Below are 20,566 nucleotides of genomic sequence, written 5' to 3'. Positions count from 1 at the left end.
GCAAACCGCAGTCGACTGCGTGGGAGTCCAGCGACATAGCCATTATGCTAACTGCTGGTCCCCAGCCCTGTACTTTTATGGAGAAGAAAATAAAACCCAAAAGGTAAAATATCTTACTCGAAACCACATAGCGACTTAAAAACAGCACAAGGATTAGAACTAGTTAAGTCAGAAGAGGGAGACAGATACCATTACACATGAAACAAGCAAAAAGGAGACAATGTAAAGGCAAGTGCTTGGCAGAAGGCACACAGCAGCCCTGTCACACAGACGTGCTTGGGCCAGGCTTGGCGGGACTCGGGGAAAGAGCCTCACCGCTGCGGTGTTTCACTCATGCAGAGGGAGAATGAGTGGGAGGCAGGGACCACTCCACCAGCCAGAGAACAGAAGGTTCATGACAGCAATGGTCTCCCGGGAGAAGAACCTTCCAGCGTCCAGTTAGCTTCCAGTGTGAGGAGACATTTGGCTCGTCCCACGAGCCAGCTTAGTGTTGCTGAGCTGGCTTCTTGTAGAGCTTACCGTGAGTGTGAAATGAGGGTGAAAAGGGAATGAGAGACTCCCAGGACAAGCTAGTGTATGGCATCCTTGTACAAGAGAAACTCCTGAAATGAAAGCACTGCTTTTAATCCTCTTTCCTATGCATGTGTTTGCGTGTTTTTCAAATGATTACATTTCAGTGCTCCTAATACCCTCGTACCTATGCATGTGTTTGCGTGCTTTCAAATGATTACATTTCAGTGCTCCTAATTTTCCTTTTGTCAGTTTTCACGGTCCCTGGTCGTGCGTTACTTTGCAGGGCCCCTAACGGGGATTACAGTACAGCCAGTTTGCAGTCAGTGAAAGACGACGTATTCATTAACATCTTTGATGAAGTCATGTACGATATCACAGAGGTAGGTTCTCGGCTTTGAGGAAGACACCTGTCTCGTTTCCATATTCTCTACCCACACTGTAAGTGCCAAACATAAATAGGGAAAAGGGAGAGAGGAAGAAAGAACTCGGTTTTCATTTTGTTTTTAATTTTCAGTTGAGCGCTCTGTGCTAGGAATTGTAGTAGGAGCTGTATATACCCTGTCTTATTTAATTATAAGATAACCCCATGGGGCCAGCTCCATGGCGCAATGAAAATGCACTGGTCAAAAGAAGCTGGATGCCACATGGTAGCCATGATTCCAGCCCCCAGCCAGTCAATCGAGACAGTGAGGGCATACATGTCTGCTCCGGATCTAATGGCCTGGGAACTGCCACTGGCCAGACCCTGCTGAGTGTGTTTACCTCTCTCTCTTTCCTCTCTTTCATGTGCAGGTGCACATGTTCCATCATGAATAAAAAATAAAAATAATTAGTCCTATGAAGTAGATTGTTAAACCTCTAGTTTATTAATGAGAAAACTGAGGCTCAGAGTTTAAATGAGTTTCCTAGAGCCATAAAGCTATCAAGAGTGTGAACCAGAATTTGATTAGGCCTGTCCAACCTAAATGTCTATGCTTTCAGCTAAAATCCTACTGCTTTCCTGATACCAAATTAACTAAATGGATGTATTTTTCACTTTTCCTTTAGGATGACCGTGAAAGAGAAAGTGGAATTCATACACGTATTGAAAGACATTGGTTGGGATGTGTGAAAATTCCATTTAGCACAATATATTTCCAAGCAAGGGTAAGCATCTAAAGTCTGAATTCCATCAGAATAGGGGATTGCTCCATCCACTTTCCTTATTAAAACTGTCTTTGTGGGAACATACCTTCAACACTGAGAGAATACAATGTGCAAAGCCCTTGGAAAGATTTAAAACCACTATATAAAGCCATCACATCTGCATGACTTATTAAACATTTATGTTTCTTAGAGTAGGTAATGTATAACTCTTCTAGTCTGGGAATTTTAAAAAACATTTAAATGGAAGTGAAGAAGGGAGGACAAAGTGGAAATGTGTCAAAATGACAAAAGCAGAAAGGGTAGGTGCCTGAAATAATCGAGGAAAGCGATCAGGACAGTTGCCGGCCCATTTAATCGAGTACATTCTATTAATACTTCTAGAAGTAATCACGTTTAGAACATTAACAATGGTTATCACAGGCTTGCTCAACAAAGACATTTCTCCTTCAGATTTGAAGATTTTACTTAAGAGGATCCATCAGTTTGACAAGTCTTGAATGACTTACCAGTCCTACCCTGGGGCTGCTAGGTTCTGAAATGGCGCTAACATCAGTATTAAATCCATGGCAACAGGTGGCGTTAAGCCGCTGTGATTACCACATAGAACAGATCTGCCTGGGTCAGTCTCCTCTAAGACTGACACCAAAATCAAGTCCTAGAGGCTTGGACTGGTTGAAACATCATGGATCAATTGGAATTGCCATCCTTCTAGGCAAAGAACAGTCCATAGGTTATGCTGCAGTGCTTGCCAGAAGAATATACATTTCTCTCTGAATAGATTCTAAATGGAAAAAAAAAATTTTAAACACACGCATATTGCAGATTACACTGCCTGTGATATTTAGCGTTGCTGAATTTCACGTTTAGGAGGGTACTCAGATGTAGCTACTTCAGTCTCCTATGCTATATCCGGGCAATGTCCATGCCCGGCCTGAGTGCTGTTAGAATTCACTCAGAGGAAGCTCACCATTTAGAAGGCAGTCCGCTCTCTTCCCAATAGCTCTGACGTAAAGTTTACCTGCACGGTGCAATAATGGATGTACTTACCTCTAATCCTCAGTCATAGGTTCTGGTCCAGTTCTCTGGAGCTACACACAACAAGTCAAATCCTGATTCAGTAATAATAATAATAGTAATAACTATTTATTGGGTGCATATTACATATATTATTACTAAGTAATTTAAATGCCATCTCAGTTAAACCTCACAACACAAAACTGGTATTGCTACCCCAGGCAACTTGCATAACCAGTACACTCTCTGCTAAACAAGAAAAGAAGGTAGAAAAATATGGAGCCCTTTTAGGAGAGAGAGTTTTGGGAGACACAGGTAGAAAAATGGAGTAGGTTTTGAATGCCAAAATCTGAGCAGTTTTTACTTAATGCATCAAACAATGAGAAGTTGATACGTTCTTTGGAACATCTTTTAGGAATCACCAGTTGTTTACCAAGTCATTTTTCCTTCATAGATTGATGGAACATTTAAAATAAATATTCCACCAGTTCTTCTGGGCTACAGTAAGGAGCGACACATTGTTGAACGGGGCTTTGATTCTGGCCAAAGCTTAAGTGAGGGCTCTTACATCACCCTGTTTATTACCATTGAACCTCAGCTGGTTCCTGGGGAGTCAGTTCGAGAAAAGGTAACCTGCTTATGGGTTGGAAACACGTGTCTGATGTTGACGCATGTCTGGTGAGAAATGCTTGCGGGGCTGTGCTGTTGTAAACTTTTACTGCTCTGTACAAACAGGTTTCCTTACTTCAACGTCTAGTTATTGTTCTTTCAGTTTGGACAGAATGATGGTGATAGAACAGATGTGTGGGTTTGTGTTTCCACTGAGCCAATAATTAGTTCAATCAGCAGCTTAAACTCTTAGGCAAAACAAGACAAATATAAACATGGTCTGCTTTTAGAAGAATTTTCTCAATGTGAAGAAAATTAGCAACAAACTGGAAAATCAGAATGCTCTTTTATCTGACATTACTGGAAATCATGCTGAAATGCATTTCCATGTCTGACCTCATATTCCTGGCTGTATTATACATTGAGTCAATTAATTGGACTGTAATAGGAGTCATCAGTCACCGCAGTTCATTTCATAAAACAAATAAATATATGTGCAATTACTCTTCTAAACACCTTTGAAAAAAGGATTTCCCAGAACTTTCATTTTTTGCAACTGTTCCCCAACTTTCCACTGGGAAATAACTTTTTCTTTTTTTTTTTCTTAAGAGAGGTTTTGCTATGGGGTGCATGCACTCACAAGAGACACCAAGAGAGTGAGAAATCACTAGCGGGGGGATGGCCACACTGCAATTCCTTCTCCTCCATTCTCTTCTCTGGATTTTGGGCACACATATACACACCCGGCGTATGTTTCAAGCCACTGGGTCCAGTACTCACACTGGTGTCAGCCATGTGGAAGTCCAGCACCTTAACCACTATCCCCCCTGCAGGCCCGGGAAAGTAACTTTTCTTAACATAATGAGGATGCTTTCTCACTTTCCCTTTCTCTCTCTGCCTCTCCATTGCTCTCATGTGCATGCATGCCCTCTAGCAGATTTATTTTTAAAGAAGTAAAAAAGAGTAAGACTCAAGTTACCCAGAACCACACAGATAGTACATGGCAGAGGTAATATAAATGTCTTCCTGACCCTAAATTGTAGTTGTATGTATTCAACATACAACTGAAAGAAGCTGGATGATTAACAGGACCCTAGGGTCCTAAACACACAGTGGCAGAAAACAGCACTCACTGTCATACACTTGCAGAATATTCAGGAAAGAGCTCTCCTCACCCTAAAACAATGAAGAACACAACATACTGATTATCTTCTAAGCAACAGGCATTTTTAAGGCACTGGAGGTGCAGCCCAGAAAAGCAGATAAAGATTCCACCAAGCTTACATTTACATGTAAGAACAAATTGTTAACTACATATAGATTATTGTGCCAACTGTATAGTTTATTCATTGTAATAAGGACTCAGGAGGAGATGAAAAGAAATAAAAACACTCCAGTTTCTTTTCTAGTATTCCAGTTTGGTTCACAGAAAGAAATAGTATCAATGTCTCCTATTTACAGAAGGACATGAAGGGTTATTAGAGAAACAAATGTGCTGAAATGCAGTTAATCTTATATGCCAGTTTTTGTCACTAAAGTTGTGGTTCTCTGAAAGCATATTAGAATATGTGCATTCCAAAATATTTTTAGAAGGAAAGCTATACAATCTGAAAGTGTATTTCTTTTGTAAACTCAAAAGCAAGTCAACAAGCATGTTTGTACAGAACAAGACTCCTGGATGAAAGATGACTTTATTATTTTTTGCATTGTTAACATTAGAAAAAGACGTCAGATACCCCATTCAGGGGTGAGCTTCCAAAACATGGACAAGCAAGTCTGACTGGCAGGAAAGATGAAAATCTGAGGACCCTTGATAGGAAGCATCCTCGTGGCCCTGATTTCCTACCGCAGGACTTTGAAGAGGCTGCCAAGGCTCTGAAACAGTGCTCACCCCCTGCAGCCTTCCCTCCGTCCAGCTGTTCACCCAGCGGGCAGCTGCTGCCCTGAGCAGCATTTCACTGCCCCACTGTGGCTGTGTGAAGCATTTCTCTTCGGCTTCAAAATAAAGGTTTTGAAACTCCTCTGGAAAGCAGATTCTCTGTAGTTATCTGAGAAGGAAGCTGGATGATTAACAGGACCCTAGGGTCCTAAACACACAGTGGCAGAAAACAGCACTCACTGTCATACACTTGCAGAATATTCAGGAAAGAGCTCTCACCCTAAAACAATGAAGAACACAACCAGGAATTATTTTTCTACTTACAGCAGTCTTCAGAATTAGTAGATTTAGAGTCATCCCTTTATCAATGTCTATATGGAACCATTCCATATGATTTTTTAAAAGGTATTTACTAATAGAAGAATTATAAAAATCAGTACCAACCTCAGAAACTTATTTTAACATCCCTTATTTTGTATTGTATTGACTAAGAACAAGTTTTTAAAAATAGATGATTTCTGTTAACAAAGTTTTCCTCGTTTCTTTTTTCTTTCTTGCCTCTGATAGATGAATGACATGCTTAAGAAGGTACCAAGTATTTTCTCTTATATTAGTCCAACAGTCGGTAGTTAGTAGGCTTTAACTAGCTGCTTTTGTACCTGGGGCAGTGCTGGGTCCCGATTATGCGTGTGCTCCCGTAGCTTAAGAATGTCCAGCTTTGCGACCAGCAGTTAGTGTAATGGCTATGTCGCTGGACTCCCACGTAGTTGACCGTGGATCATGTCCTGGGCCCAGTAGCTTAAAACTCATGCCGGGCGCTTGTGCGTGTGTGCCCAAGATCCTGGGAGGAGAATGGAGGAGAAGGGATTGTGGGGGGTGATTTCTCGCTCTCTGTCTGGCGAGCACATGAGCCCTATAGCAAAAACCTCTCCCCCAAAAAAGAATGTCCAGCTTTGTCTTTTGGCCCGTTCATTTTGTCAGGAAGATTTCAGTTCACCTTGAGTGTGCAGAACCATCGCCTGCACGCTTGGTGTGCACACTTGCCACCTTTCCAACACATGAAGATCCAGGAGCTGCTCTTCACAGGAGCACTGTAGCTCGGACATGGGGCTGTCACAGCATTAGCTACTCAAAGGCAGGATGAACCCGATGACCCAATATTAACCTGGACATCAAAAAATTGAGCAGTTCTGAATCTTCCAAATTTTGAACCAAATTTGTTGAATTTGTCAGATTCACTTAATTGTTTCATAATAAATGATCCAGGGGCCAGCAGGTGGTGTGGTAGTTCTAAGGCACTAGACTCTCACATGGCTGACCATGGTTCAAGTCCTGGGTCTGGTGGCTTGAAGATCACGCTGGGCACGTGTGCATGCATGCCCAAATCCCAGGAGAAGGAGTGATTGCAGTGTGGCCATGCCCCCAGGGGGAGTGATTTCTCACAGTCCCTCTCACTGTCTCTTTCTGTCTCTCTGGCAAGTACACTCACCCTATGACAAAAACCTTAAACACACCAACCAACCACATTCTTTTACTATTTACTATTTCACTTTTCCTTGGCACTTTCTAGATTACCAACAGGAAATGGCATCCTGGTGGCCGCCTCAATAAGTATTAATGACTGTTGATAAATACCATTAAACATTCACCATGTACATGCTAGGTACAGGAAGAAACAGAAACTTATTCAAACATGGGCCTTCCCCTCAAGAGCACTAGTTAGAGTCAAGATATACAACCGAATATTCATTCCCAAGTATCAGAAGAAGCCTAGGCAGCTTTTTTACCTTGAAAGGCCAGTAGTCAGAACTGATTTGACATTACTGTTGTGCTTTCAGGACGGTGTCCACAGATACCTGTTATATGTTCCCGGAGCACATGTTGTTTCCTCACAACTCTCTGGTCAAGTGTTCTAAGTACCTAGTTGCTTAGTAATGTTCCCCTCTAGACTAGACGTTCCTTGAGGGGATTGTTCCATACTAATCCAGGGTGTCTGGAACCTTTTAGACTTCCAAAAACAATTTCAAGTAACTGGATAAGTGGGTGTAAAGGAACAGGGACGGGCCAGCCGTCGGCGTAGCGGCTGTGCTGCTGGACTGCCACAGGGCGGACCGTCCTACTCCTGGACCCAGCGACTTGAAACTCACCCAGGTCTCATGTGCCCAAATCCTGACAAGAGAATAGAGAAGGAACTGTAGCATGGCCATCCTCCCCGGGAGTGATTTCGTACTTTCTCTCTCTGTCTTCCTGTGTCTCCAGCAAGCACATGTGCCCCATAGCAAAGATCTCTCTTTAAAAAAAAGAGAGAACGAAAGAAAGAACAAGCGAGCTAGGGAGCAGGGATAAATTCAACTGAGGCTTTTCTCTTCTTTTGATATAACCCTTGCTTCATAATTCTCCACCTTTCTAAACTATTATTTCTGGCTTCAGAAATAATCTGGAACCTGTCAGACACTCACCCAAAGCCTTAGGAGCTCTTTTTTCACTTAGTTATTCATAGTAACCCCTACTGGTAGCAATCCTGTCTGCACAGTGCTGCATGGCTCGTGGTTATAAGTTCAACAGTAAGATCTTCTCAGGGTAACAGGAAGATTTTAGAGATAACCTCCATCCTAAATAAAACTATAACCACGATCCCAACCTCTACTCAGTTGTCAAAAAAGTCATGACATATTTTTTCTGTTTTTTTCTATGCAAAAATGCACCATGACTTTTCCAATAACCCAATAGTATATAGTAATTGAATAAAAAATAGAACCATAAAATAGCCCAAAAATAAGGGAAAATCAAGAAAGATTATGATAATCTAGATTCTATTTGAGGTTATAAAAATGAAATGGGATATTTTTCATTCACTCAGTCACTGAATAATATTCTTTATGTGCCAGGTAATATTTTCAATAATGAAGATTTAAAAAAAAAAAAAAAGATCAAAACCAACTCCCTGACTTCAGGACTATTACCCTATGGGGAAGACAGAGTAAACAAATATATCATATGTCAGTGGCTTTAACTGAAAGACAAAAAAAACCCAAAAAACAAAATAAAACCTAGAGTATGGGTGGGAACAGATAGCTGAAAGCATTTCTCTAAAAAAAATATATATATATATATATATATTCAAGAATTATGCTTAAATTCTTCTTAAAAATTAATTTGCCTAAGAAAATTTTGATTTCGTCTTAAAATTCTTTGAAATGTAAGTAACCATATAATATAAAAACATATTTTTATACTAAACAATAAAAACCTTGTAAAAACATGTAGATTCAGGCTTTTTTCACACTAGTTTTGAAAGCAGTGCCTTAAGGAGGGAAATGACACATAAAGGTGACTGGATTTATTGTTTCCTCTCCTTTGAGTTACTGTTTAAAAATTTCAGAACTGGTTGCTCATCAGCCAGGTGAGCAACTTAAATCAGACAAACCACTTAAAATAATATTGTACATTTGATGTTTCTAGTTCTGCATGTTTTTCCTTGAGATCCACTAATATTATTTATTACTAGGATATGAAACTTTTTAACATATCTATATATAATAGTCTACAAATCTGCTACCTATTTAACACAAGTTAGTGGAGCTTCACATTTGAGATGTTAGATTCCTGAGCCCTCCCCCCTTAAAACCAATATCAAAATACACAGAAAATCCTATTAGTTGGTCTCATCAATCAGAATTAGTTATGTCATAGTTTCATTTTTATAGATGATTTTATTAATTCAGTTGTTTCTATATGGCTGCTTGCCTTTTGATTTTCTTTCAATCCTATTGAATATGTCTTAAGTCTATTTATTGAATCAGTCTAATTTTATTTTTTTAAAGAATTCTTTTATGTAACTTTATTTACTTACTTTTTTTTTGGAGAGCTTTTTCTATCAGGTGTGCGTGCTTGCCAGAAAGACAGAGACAGAGAGACAGAAAGGGAGAAATCACCCCCCAGGGGGGATGACCACACCACAATCCCTTCTTCTCCATTTTCCTCCTGGGATCTTGGGCACGCACGCACACGTACCGGGCATGAGTTTAAGCCACTGGGTTAGGGACTCAAACTGCGGTTGACTACATGGGAGTCCAGCGACATAGCCAGTGTGCTAACTGCTGGTCCCCTTACTTATTTATTTTAATTTGACCAGAGAGGGACAGAGAGAGAGAGGCAAAGTGAGAAAGCAAGCTGCCAGGTCTGGGACTTGAACCGTGGTCAGCCATATGAGAGTCCAGCACTCTTAACCACCATGCCACCTGCCAGCCCTTGAATCAGTCTCATTTTCAAATTATAATGAAATAAAGCTTGAGGCACAGCAAGACATGATGGTTTTGTAAGGAAATTACTTAGTCATACTTTCCAAGCCATACACTCAGTTGTGTTGACTCTGGAATCCCAATGTGTTTTACTTTGTCTTTTGTAATCACACATAAACTCTACAGAGTCTTTCTTTTTGAAGTTTGACTCTCAGGAAGATGAGAAATTGCTTCAAGCAACAGAGAAGTTTCGAGCTGATTGTGCCTTAAAGTTTCCAGATCGACAGTGCCTTACCACCGTAATTGACTTGAGTGGAAAAACCGTTTTTGTTACCCGTTATCTCAGACCTTTAAACCCTCCTCAGGAGCTCCTTAACATGTACCCCAATAATGCACAGGCAACTGCAGTAAGTATCTCATCGCTAACCAGTACTGTTCCCATATATGCCAATATATTGCCACTGTAATTACCATACTTCACAGCAATTGCCATATTTCATAGTACATAAGATAGTAACTATATTGAGATTAGTGATGAAAATAATGACCAAAACTTTATTACCATGATGTTTGCTAGCTTTTGAAAAGTCTGAAAATGCCGAGAATAGTAATAATTCCTTGATCATTCAGTGAGCCATTACTGAGGGCTTACTGTGCCCCTGGAATGTTAGGTACTAGAAATTAACATATGGAAGATAATCTCTACTTTCAAAATGCCTTACATAAACATATTTCATTATGTATTTTCAGTAACTTTGTTATTTGAACTGAGAACTCTATCTTTAGAACTTACACATTTCCTACCAAGCCAAGATAACTATTCAGTATTATGTTTAATGCTGTAAGCATTATTTTATTCAAATTAAGCATTATTGAATTCAAATTAAGCAAAAATTATTTCAAAGACGTAAGTATTTTCAACACTTAGATCATGACCCCAAAGCACATGGGTCACGAAATGTATAGAGACCATTCTCTGGCACCGTGCCCATTACAGACGTACATGAACCAGAAGATACAGGCCAGACAGCCTATTTTAAGTGAAGTCCATGTCCCATAGCTGTCTTTGGAGTAAACTAATTTATAAATAATGATACATCTATTTACAGATTGAGATATGTCCCCTCCCCATAAAAAAGCCACTTTGTCCTCTGTATTTCATTTACTAATCAATTTTAATAAGAAATCGTAATTGGGACTTTATTCTGCCTAGCATAGTAGGTAAGCAGAACACCCCCAGTAGATAACGCATAATAAAATCTGAAAATATTTTCAAAATCATGACAGAAGTTTAAGTAAAGTGAAGAGAGAAAAAATCAAAATAAGACAGGCAGCATCAAGAAAGCAAGATACCAAAGTGTGAGGGCTTGGAATGGTGATGCTCTCAGGTCTCTGAATTGCTGACAGCTAGAACTAGGTTTCAAAAACCACAAGGCTGTGGAAACAGAAGATAATACACAGGGTTAGGCAGGCTAGAAGATGGGATTAACTCAGGCCAGGAGTTAGGATTCTTGAGAGATAAGATAATTAGTGCGGGGATCAGCAGTTGGCGTAATGGCTATGTTGCTGGACTCTCACGTAGTCAACTGCGGTTTGAGTCCCTTTTCCCAAAACGAAAATAGACTCCTACCCATGCCACTCAGTTGCAGACTGACTGGAAACTTAAATGTGAAAAGCACTGTTATCTGTATGACCTGACATAGGAAAGATTTCTTACAAGGCAGAAAAAAGCACAGACTACTGGAGACAGTGTGGACAGAGGGTGGGAGAAAAGGGAGAGTGTGAGGAAAGACATCAAGGAGGAAAATAGAGAGGAAGACCTTTATGGGACAGAGAAATAGATTATCACTTGATGATAATGTGTATAGCATCCCCAACTGGACTGGTGTGAAATACATTCATGTTGGAAAACTAACTTTACAAGCTAAGTGATGTATAAAAGAAATTAAAAGAAAATATATTATTTTTAAAAAGCACAAACTACAAAGAAAAAAGAATAATTTGACCATAATAAAGTTGAGAACTTGAGTTTATCAAAAGACATCACTGGGGCCAACAGGTGGTGTGGTAGTTGAAGGCACTGGATTCCCATATGGCTGACCCGGTTGGTGTCCTGGTTCTCTCTCTGTCTCTCTCTGGTCAAATTTAAAAAAAAAAAATAGTAATGATAACAAATTGTATTAAATAATTAATTAATTTTTTAAAAAGACACCATGAAGAAAAATTTTTTAAATGCCACAAATCAGAAGAAGATATGTATAACGTATGTACTACATAAAGAAATAATAAGAATGAAACTCCTACAATCAGTATGAAAATGTGCAAAATGCTTAATAGAAACAGTAGAAATATAAAAGACAAATGAACATATAAGAGATCAACTTCCTTTAAAATTACAGAAATGTGAGTTATAACCACATCTTCATCCCTAAATACTATTTCCCTCTAAAAGGAGTCAGAGTTCCTCAGAGAAATGACTGCTTTCAGGATGAATCTAAAGAAAAGTCAAGATGATCCTGGAAAGTCTTGTAATACCGGAAAGTAAAGAAGTGCAAAAAAATGAGGACATTTCGAAGGGACATAGAAGCCAGTTTATCCATCTGTGAAAATGGATGTAGTAACAACCTTCTGCATGGGGCGCTTGGTGAGGGTTAGATGCGATAGTATTAACACTGAGTAATCACTAAGCACCGATTTCATTTTTGTGCATATAAATGTGATATATGACACTTATTTTTGTTTACAGAAACGAGGTAGGGAGCACAGCTTTCTGTTTGGTTAGAAGCTCTATTTAAAGCTCGTTTGTTTGCACAGGAACTGGTGGCTCGCTATGTTTCCTTGATCCCGTTCTTGCCTGACACCATTTCATTTGCTGGTGTCTGTGACCTGTGGAGCACATCTGATGTAAGTAGCTCTTCCATGCAGATTTTACTAGCTCTACCTAACATAGCTGAATATTAGCTAAATGGCTTACATAATTTAAATTGCAAGCCACTAGTGATTTCTCTGAAGTTCAGAAGTTTAAAAAATTTCAGGACCAGCAATTAGCGTAATGGCTATGTCACTGGACTCCCATGTAGTCGACCACAGTTTGAGTCCTGGACCCGGCAGCTTAAACTCATGCCAGGTGCATGTGCGTACATGCCCAGGATCCCAAGAGGAGAATGGAGGAGAAGGGATTGCGGCGTGGCCATCCCCCCTGGGGGGTGATCTCTCGCTTTCTGTCTCTCTGTCTCTTTCTGTCTGGCGAGCGCATGTGCCCTATAGCAAAAACCTCTCAAAAAAAAAAAATTTCACTTACCAAACCAATTTAAAAAAAATACTTTAGCTGTCAAGACCAGCAGTTAGTGTAATGGCTATGTTGCTGGACTCCCATGTGGTTCGAGTCCCGGACCCGGTGGCTTGAACTCACGCCGGGTGCATGTGCATGCATGCCCAAGATCCCAAGAGGAGAATGGAGGAGAAGAGATTGCGGCATGGCCATCCCTCCTGGGGGGTGATTTCTCGCTTTCTATCACTTTGTCTCTGTCTGTCTGGCAAGCACACATGCCCTATAGCAAAAAAAAGTCTCCAAAAAAAGAAAAAATACTTTAGCTGTCTTAATGATGAATTACACTCCTAATATTAACCTTAAGAGTATCCCAGTTTTATTCTTATTTTTTAAAAGTACAAAATCATGACTGACTCAGTGGTGAAGTAATAATGTGCTGCTCAAGAGAAACCAGATGCCACACAGCAGTCACGATTCGGCCCCCAGCCCAGTCAGCCTGAGCGCTCTGGGCACACACGCAGACGGTCTAGCAGAGCAGACGAGAAGGGCTGTGGTGTGATCAGACAGTGAAGGGTGCAATCTCTCTCCCACCCCGTCTCACATGATGCATACGCACTTGAGCAGGAACAAAAAAATGTGAATTAAAAAGTCAGAAGTACATTGTGTATTACAGCTGTATAGTGTATTTCCTCAGTTTGTGGGTTTCTCAAGGCCTGTCACATCATTACAGTCAGGTCTCACCAACAGGGAGACGTTCTGAGAAACGCGTCGTTAGGCAATTCTGTCATGTGGAAACATCATGGGGTCCTTACACAAATCGTTAGGCGGTATGCCTACTATTTACCTAGGCATATGGTATAGCCTATACGCTCCTTACGGGACCACCATCATGTGCCGCTCTGTTGCTGACTGAAATGCCATGGTGAAGTGCAGGACTGAGTTTATTCACCATGTACTTTTTGGTCACCTGCCACATACCAAACAATACTGAGATTTGGCCAGGAGCAAAATAAATCTGGTCCCTGCTATCATGGACTGTATAATCTATGTATGCTACATAAACATGTAAATGGATTTTAGGGGCTGATTCTGTGGCCTGGTGGTTAAGGCAGCCAGATAGCACATAGCTGACCCATGCAGTTCGAGTCCTGGACCCAGTGGGAGAAACATGCTGGGTGAGAGTGCATGCATGTGTGCCCAAATACTGATGGAGCACAAGGTACTGCAGTGTGCCCATCCCTAGGGGGGTGCATTCTACTCTCTTGTCTGCCTCTATCTTTCTGTGGTGAAAAACAAGCACCTTCTAGCAAAAAAAGAAAGAAAAAAAGATATGGACCTTAGGTAGTATGAAATAAACATGAATTATGTATTATCACAGGCAGTCATTCTGTTTCTGAAGCTCATGTTGTTCTGTATTTGCGTAAGACTGTTTATGTAACTTTTTTGAAGGATAGCCCTAACCTGAAGAAATTTCCTTTCTTTTATGAGAAACACAGACGAGTACCCTTAACAGGGTCCCATGTAGTGATCCTTGCCCCCATGATCACAGGCATATGGATGCACACCCAGTGTGCACAGGCCAACCTGGGAACCAGACCCTAACCTGCATGTGGACTCCAGCATTGCAGTGTTGCACTACACTGCACCACTATGGCTGGGCCCTAGACTGAGAAATTTAAGTGCACTCCAAATTTACTGTTCCCCAACATATTTTGGCAACATGAATGTTCACAGTTTTGGAGACAAGATTTCTATAACCCTGAGATATCTATAAGATATACAAAGATACACACATTTCTAGACTACATTTCTATAAGATGTACAAAGAATAGAATACCTCACATACTCTAGAGCCAGACTAAGTATACCACTTTCTAGGTATTACTTTATTGATCTGTACCTTCGCTTTATACTTTACAACTTCACTTTACACGGAACTTTTACATCTGTAAAATGAGAAAGCGTACCTCTTCCAAAGGGTTGTTCTAGGATTTAGTGAGTTAATACATGCAATATGCTTTAAAGAGCATTTAACACATAGTGAGCTTTCACATATATTTAAAATGAAAAGTAAAACATTGGTATTTGTTTCCTCTCTGTCATCCCAATCATAACTGGTTGGTTGTAGAAACCCACAATGTCAGAGAAAACACCATGCCCACTAAAGTATCTTTAAAAATGACATTTAGAAGAAAAATAGACAGGCAAAGCATTAATGGGACAAAGAAATGTGGTATTATCTGTTTTGTTTTTTTTTTTTGAGAGATTTTCACTGTAGGGCACGTGCACTCGCCAGACAGACAGAGAGAGACATAGAGACAGATAGCGAGAAATCACCCCCCAGGGGGGATGGTCACGCTGCAATCCCTTCTCCTCCATTCTCCTCTCAGGATCTTGGGCACGCACGCACACGTGCCCGGCGTGAGTTTTAAGCCACCGGGTCCGGGACACGAACCGCGGTCGACTACGTGGGAGTCCAGCGACATAGCCATTATGCTAACTGCTGGTTCCCTGGTATTATCTGTTGAAGATAATTTTATAGTATTATCAACTGGACTAGGGAGAAATGTACACATGTTGGAATATTCACTTTGTAAGCTAAATAACGTGATGAAATGTATAAAAGAAGAAATAAAAATAAAATTAAAATAATATATATGTAAAAAATAAATAAACAAAAAATTAATAGTATCAAGAATTGGGAAAGACTTGAAAATAGATCTTCTTAGGGCATTAATCTCAATCAGGATTAACCCAGAATGAAGTAGTCAATACAATATATATTTTTTTCCCTGTCAGCAATTCCTTGATCTCCTGGCAGGAGACGAAGAAGAGCATGCAGTATTGCTATGTAATTATTTTCTGTCCCTGGGTAAGAAGGCCTGGCTGGTAATGGGCAATGCTATTCCTGAGGTAAGACTTCATAGACTGGCTTTAACACGAGAGTGTGGCTGTCTTACTGAGGTGAATGTTTCAGATTATGGACAACACTTTATGACCATCCTTGGATTGCTAAGGAAGTGGCCCAGACATTCGTAGCAGGCAGGGAACTACAGTGATAGATATGAAATGGCTTTTCAGTGGTACACAGCATTCAGATTATTTTTTGCCAAACCGGAACCTTTTGCCACCCAAAGCTCCCATCTAGCTGCCCTTCAGGGTATGCGTCCTCTAGTCCATGTTCTTAAGAATTCTGATTCTCTTAGTGATCTGGTGTTCTTTATGTGAAAGCGTTAAGGGAATTGAAAGAAGTATGGTAAGGTTAGAGACCTCTCCTTCCGTAGCTACTGTTTCTATAGGCATCTGCGCTAACCTGGCAGGCAGTGGGGAACAAAACATAACCACGAGAGGAAAGAAAATCATTTTAGCAGTTACATTTTGATATTATCATTCTTATTTTCATTAGCTTGTAGATGTGACCATTAGAATTTTTTTCCTACTCCACTGCAAATACTCTTGAATTTGGGACACGATGGATAATTTGGAATACAAGGTTAGAAAATTCACATGAATTGAAGCAACTTATCCAAATTATATTTCAAAAGGAGGCCACGAGGCTCTAGGAATCCTTGGGAAGAGAACAGCATGAGTTCCTTAATCAAGTATGAGGTCATATCATATCGGTATATGAATTTATTCTCCATCATTATCTTTCAGATAGCCTAGTACAAGAAAAAAAAAGAAAAGAAAAAACCAAAAACAAAAACAGTGGGCCAGGAAGTTACAAGGAAGGTCTGAGTTCAAAGCTTTGTGCCCACTCCTTATTAGCTATGTGACCCTGAAAAGTAACTTCACAATTATGAGCTCCATAAGAAAACTAGGATAATAATTTCTGCCCTGTGTTTCCCAGAAGGCTATTGTGAAATCATACAGTAGCAATAAATGAATAAATACTCATTTTTTTTAAAAGAATCTAATAATACATTTTGTTTTAGGTTTTTGCCATAGGGTACATGTGCTCACCCGAGAGAGAGAGAGAGGAGAAAAAGTGAGAAATGATCCCTCAGGGGAACAGTCACACTGCAATCCCTTCTCCATCCTCCCCTCAGGATTTTGGACATGCACACACATGTGCCCAGCATGATTTTCAAGCTGCAGGGTAGGAGTTGAACCACAGTTGGCCATGTGAAAATTCAGTGACTTAACTACTGCACCACCTGCTGGCTCCTACATAAGTATTCTTAGAAAAAAAGTAAAAGTCTCTTCTCAGGCTCCAACTCCCAAACCTGCTCCCTTCCCAGGTGTTCTTAACGGTTTGGTATGGAACCTTTCTAATCCTCTTCTGTGTTTACATAGTGACAAACATATCAGGCCTCGCCACGGTGGTATAGGCAGTAGGGTGCTGTATGGAAGGCCCTGGATTTGGAAACTGGGTCAACTAGAACATGCTAGTGACACTGTGCGCGTGACCCTGGCTGGCTGGAAGGTGGGAGGGGGGATGGCAGCATGGTACCTGCTCCTGTGTCTCTCTTCTCTTTCTGTAATGAAAGAAACTTTTAAAAAATGTATGCCAAAAAGTAAGTTACTGTATTGGAAAGAGAAAAAGCATTCAGACATAATCAGTCTTCTATGTCCTTAAGTGGCAATCTCACTAACTCTGCAAAGGAAAATGCAGTGACTGCTTATCTCCATTAGCAGTTCTCCAGCCAGTCTAAGGTACACTGGTTGGGTTAAGATGATTGCTGCCCTTATTTGGTCACAACACTGGACAAGTACAGATGTAAGACTTCTGCAAAAATAAACAGCAATTTCATTTTTTAAATCTAACACAACCTAGAACTTTAAGGGACCAAGACCAACCAGGTAGGATGGTGGTTAAAACAGCTAAATCTGTCGTAGCTGACTGCAATTTGAGTCCCAGACCCAGCAGCTTGAAAAATACGCTAGGCATGTGTGTGTGTGTGTGTGCATGCCCCAAATCCCCAGATGAGAATGGAGCTAGGGCTGCAGCTTGGCTCTGCCCCCAGCGGGTGATTTCTCATCTTCTCTCTCTCTCTCTCTCTCTCTGGTGAGTGCACATCCCCTATAGCAGAACTAGAAATAATTCTTTTTTAAAATATGGGAATAAAGGGACTAACTAGAAAAATGAATTGTAGGGTCAGAAAAAGGTGCAAGGTAATTGAACTGGACCTCTCATAGTCCCAGGAGGGGACTTGTGTCTTGGAGCCCTCCTACACATGTTGGGCACATACGTGTGCCGATTCAAGCCAGCTGAGGTGGGATAGGGTGTGGATTGCATCATGTACTCCCTGTTGGGGTTCCTGCCTGTCTCTACTGTGCATTCCTTCTTTTTGTCTCTCTCTCCCTTCATGAAAGAACTAAAAAACTTAAATAAGTTAATTATAATTAGTAATTGTACAAAGTACTGCTGATCTTAATTGCATAATAGGTTGGAAATTGTTTTTAATGGCCATTTTCCTTCAGGGTCCAACTGCTTATGTACTAACCTGGGAGCAAAGTTATTATTTCCTGTGGAATCCCTGCAGCGGACATTTTTATGGACAATTTGATACATTCTGTCCTTTGAAAAGTGTGGGCTGTTTAATAGGTACTGATAATGTGAGTATTACCATTTCTTCTTAAACACAGTTGACTGTTGCTTTTTTCTTTAATTGACCTAGTTATTTAAACAATATTTTGTGTCCAAAAAATCATATATAAAAATATATACATGCGTACACAGAAGTTACTTCCATTTTTCATGAAAAAACATAATTTAAGGGTGAGTTTATTTTGGTACCAAAAAATGTGAGGGGCTAACAGATGACATGGAGGTTAAGGCTGCCAGATTCCACATAGCCAACTCCATGGTTCAAGTCCCAGGCCTGGTAGCTTGAAAATCACAATGGGTGTATGTGCGTGTGTGCCCAAAATCCTGAGAGGAGAACGGAGGAAGAGAGACTGAGGTGTGGCCATCCCCTATAGAGGGTACTTTCTCGCTTTTCTTCTCTTGTGAGCACATGCACCCTCTAGCAAATTTTTTTTTAATCCATGCATAGTTTTTTCATAATATACATTTTCCACATCTATTTTCTTTAAATTCCTTGTTTTTTTGTTTTGTTTTGTTTTTTTACAAGAGATACACACACACACACACACACACACACACACACAGACACACACATACATAACACCAATTAGAGAAATGTCCTGTCAAGCAGTGGCAGGACTATTCTAAATAAAACTTCTGGTTTAATTAATCACCTCAACTGTAGAAGAGAATATTTTTATTGTTGTTTTTTATGAGATTTTTGTTTTAGGGCACATGCACTCACCAGAGAGACAGAGAAAAACAGAGAGAAAACAAGAAACCACCCCCCAGGGGGTAAGGCCACACCGCAATCCCTTCTCCATTCTCCTCTTAGGATAGTGGACACACACACACGTGCCTGGCATGAGTTTTAAGTCGCCAGGTCCAGGACTCGAATTGCAGTTGACTACGTTGGGAGTCCAAGGATATAACCATTACGCCATCTGCTGGTCCCAGAGAGAATGAAGTTTTAAAGTTTTGGATTCAGAGGAACTGACTTTATATGACTCTGTCCCATTTGCTCTTCCAAATACAGCTCAAGATGCTTTCCTTAGTAGTAAAGACAGGCAAGTCCTCACCTGAGAAGAGTGGGTTCCTTCCTTTTCCTTTTTTTTTTAAAGGGAGATTCCCAGGTACACCTGACCTACAGTATCTTCAGGTTATTCTGAATGTACCCAGTTTGGGAGGCACTGGGTTTAATTATGCAGGTTACTATAATAAAGTTGTGGTTAACAACATGAATTAAAGGGCCAGACTGCCAGAGTTTAAACTCGTTTCCATCATATACTAGTATGTGAGCTTGGCAAAGTTTCTGAATCTCTCACAGCCTGTTTCTTCACTGGTCAAACGGAAGTAATAGTAAACTCATTACTTCATTATTACATAGTTGTGAGAAGTAAATGTGGTAATCGACATAAAACACTAACACATAGCTATAACTCTTTAATTATTAGTTGTTTTTATAATCAGATATACCTTAGTGATCTTTGAACTTTATGCAGCTGTCAGTTTATAAAAATAGTTTACACGTGCGTCCCCAATGTATGTATTTTTCTTCCTATATTGAGGTGTACATACTACTTTGAAGACCACTGGTCTGCTATTTAGGATTACCACTAAAATTAGAGATAATTTATCTTTCTTTAGCGTTCAGCAAATGGTAACTATTAATTACAAATGAGAAAAGATCACCAAGGGCACTTTTCTCACATTGACTACTTTCAATTAAAGTCATTATCATACTCATAAATGATCTGCTAAGATCTACATACAGAGAAGATTACTTTAAGGTCGTTAATAATTAAGCAGGATCAACAGGCACTGAAAAAGCCTTCACATAACATCATTCAAAATTCAAATAATTTCTCCTTTGCCTCCAAACATCAGTTCTTGTCTCCTGGTTTTCTGTTTCTAAGGAGGTCAGTTGGCCATATTTAAACCCTGGAACTGTCCACAATTTTCCATCTCCTGTACGCCCTCCTATTTATAGATACCAAATCACAAAGATATTCTCTCCTGTTCCCCAGGCCATGCCATTACCTTCACCCTCCCTCACTATAATCGGCCGAGTATTATGCCCTGTTTCATACACTGAGGCTGATTAAGTTCTTAATGCTCCACTTTCATCAGGTAGTGGGGGTACTTCACTGCATGCAGATTTAATAAACTCACCTTGTTTTTTTTTTTTGGAGAGGTTTTTGCTATAGGGCACGAGCGCTCACTAGACAGAGAGAGACAGAGAGCTAGAAAGCGAGAAATCACCCCCCAGGGGGGATGGCCACGCCGCAATCCCTTCTCCTCCATTCTCCTCTCAGGATCTTGGGCACGCACGCACACGCGCCCGGCGTGAGTTTTAAGCCACC

The 20,566-nt window shown here is 40.3% G+C and overlaps 1 protein-coding gene across 1 annotated transcript in view; it reads left to right on the top strand.

Moving 5' to 3' along the window:
* The window catches only part of CC2D2A (coiled-coil and C2 domain containing 2A), a 159,981-nt gene that overhangs the window by 132,417 nt on the left and 6,998 nt on the right, over window positions 1–20,566 (top strand). Inside the window, exons 27-33 of the mRNA XM_006144894.2 lie at window positions 797–893; window positions 1,561–1,659; window positions 3,128–3,301; window positions 9,606–9,809; window positions 12,217–12,306; window positions 15,473–15,586; window positions 18,098–18,232. Of these exons, the coding sequence (XP_006144956.1) occupies window positions 797–893; window positions 1,561–1,659; window positions 3,128–3,301; window positions 9,606–9,809; window positions 12,217–12,306; window positions 15,473–15,586; window positions 18,098–18,232 (913 nt within the window). The remainder of the gene's footprint in view (window positions 1–796; window positions 894–1,560; window positions 1,660–3,127; window positions 3,302–9,605; window positions 9,810–12,216; window positions 12,307–15,472; window positions 15,587–18,097; window positions 18,233–20,566) is intronic.

This window comes from Tupaia chinensis, unplaced genomic scaffold, assembly GCF_000334495.1.
Source record: "Tupaia chinensis unplaced genomic scaffold, TupChi_1.0 Scaffold000138_1, whole genome shotgun sequence".
NCBI classification, from domain to species: domain Eukaryota; kingdom Metazoa; phylum Chordata; class Mammalia; order Scandentia; family Tupaiidae; genus Tupaia; species Tupaia belangeri.
Note: the sequence above shows the minus strand (reverse complement) of the source record. Positions and strands in the feature narration are given on the sequence as shown.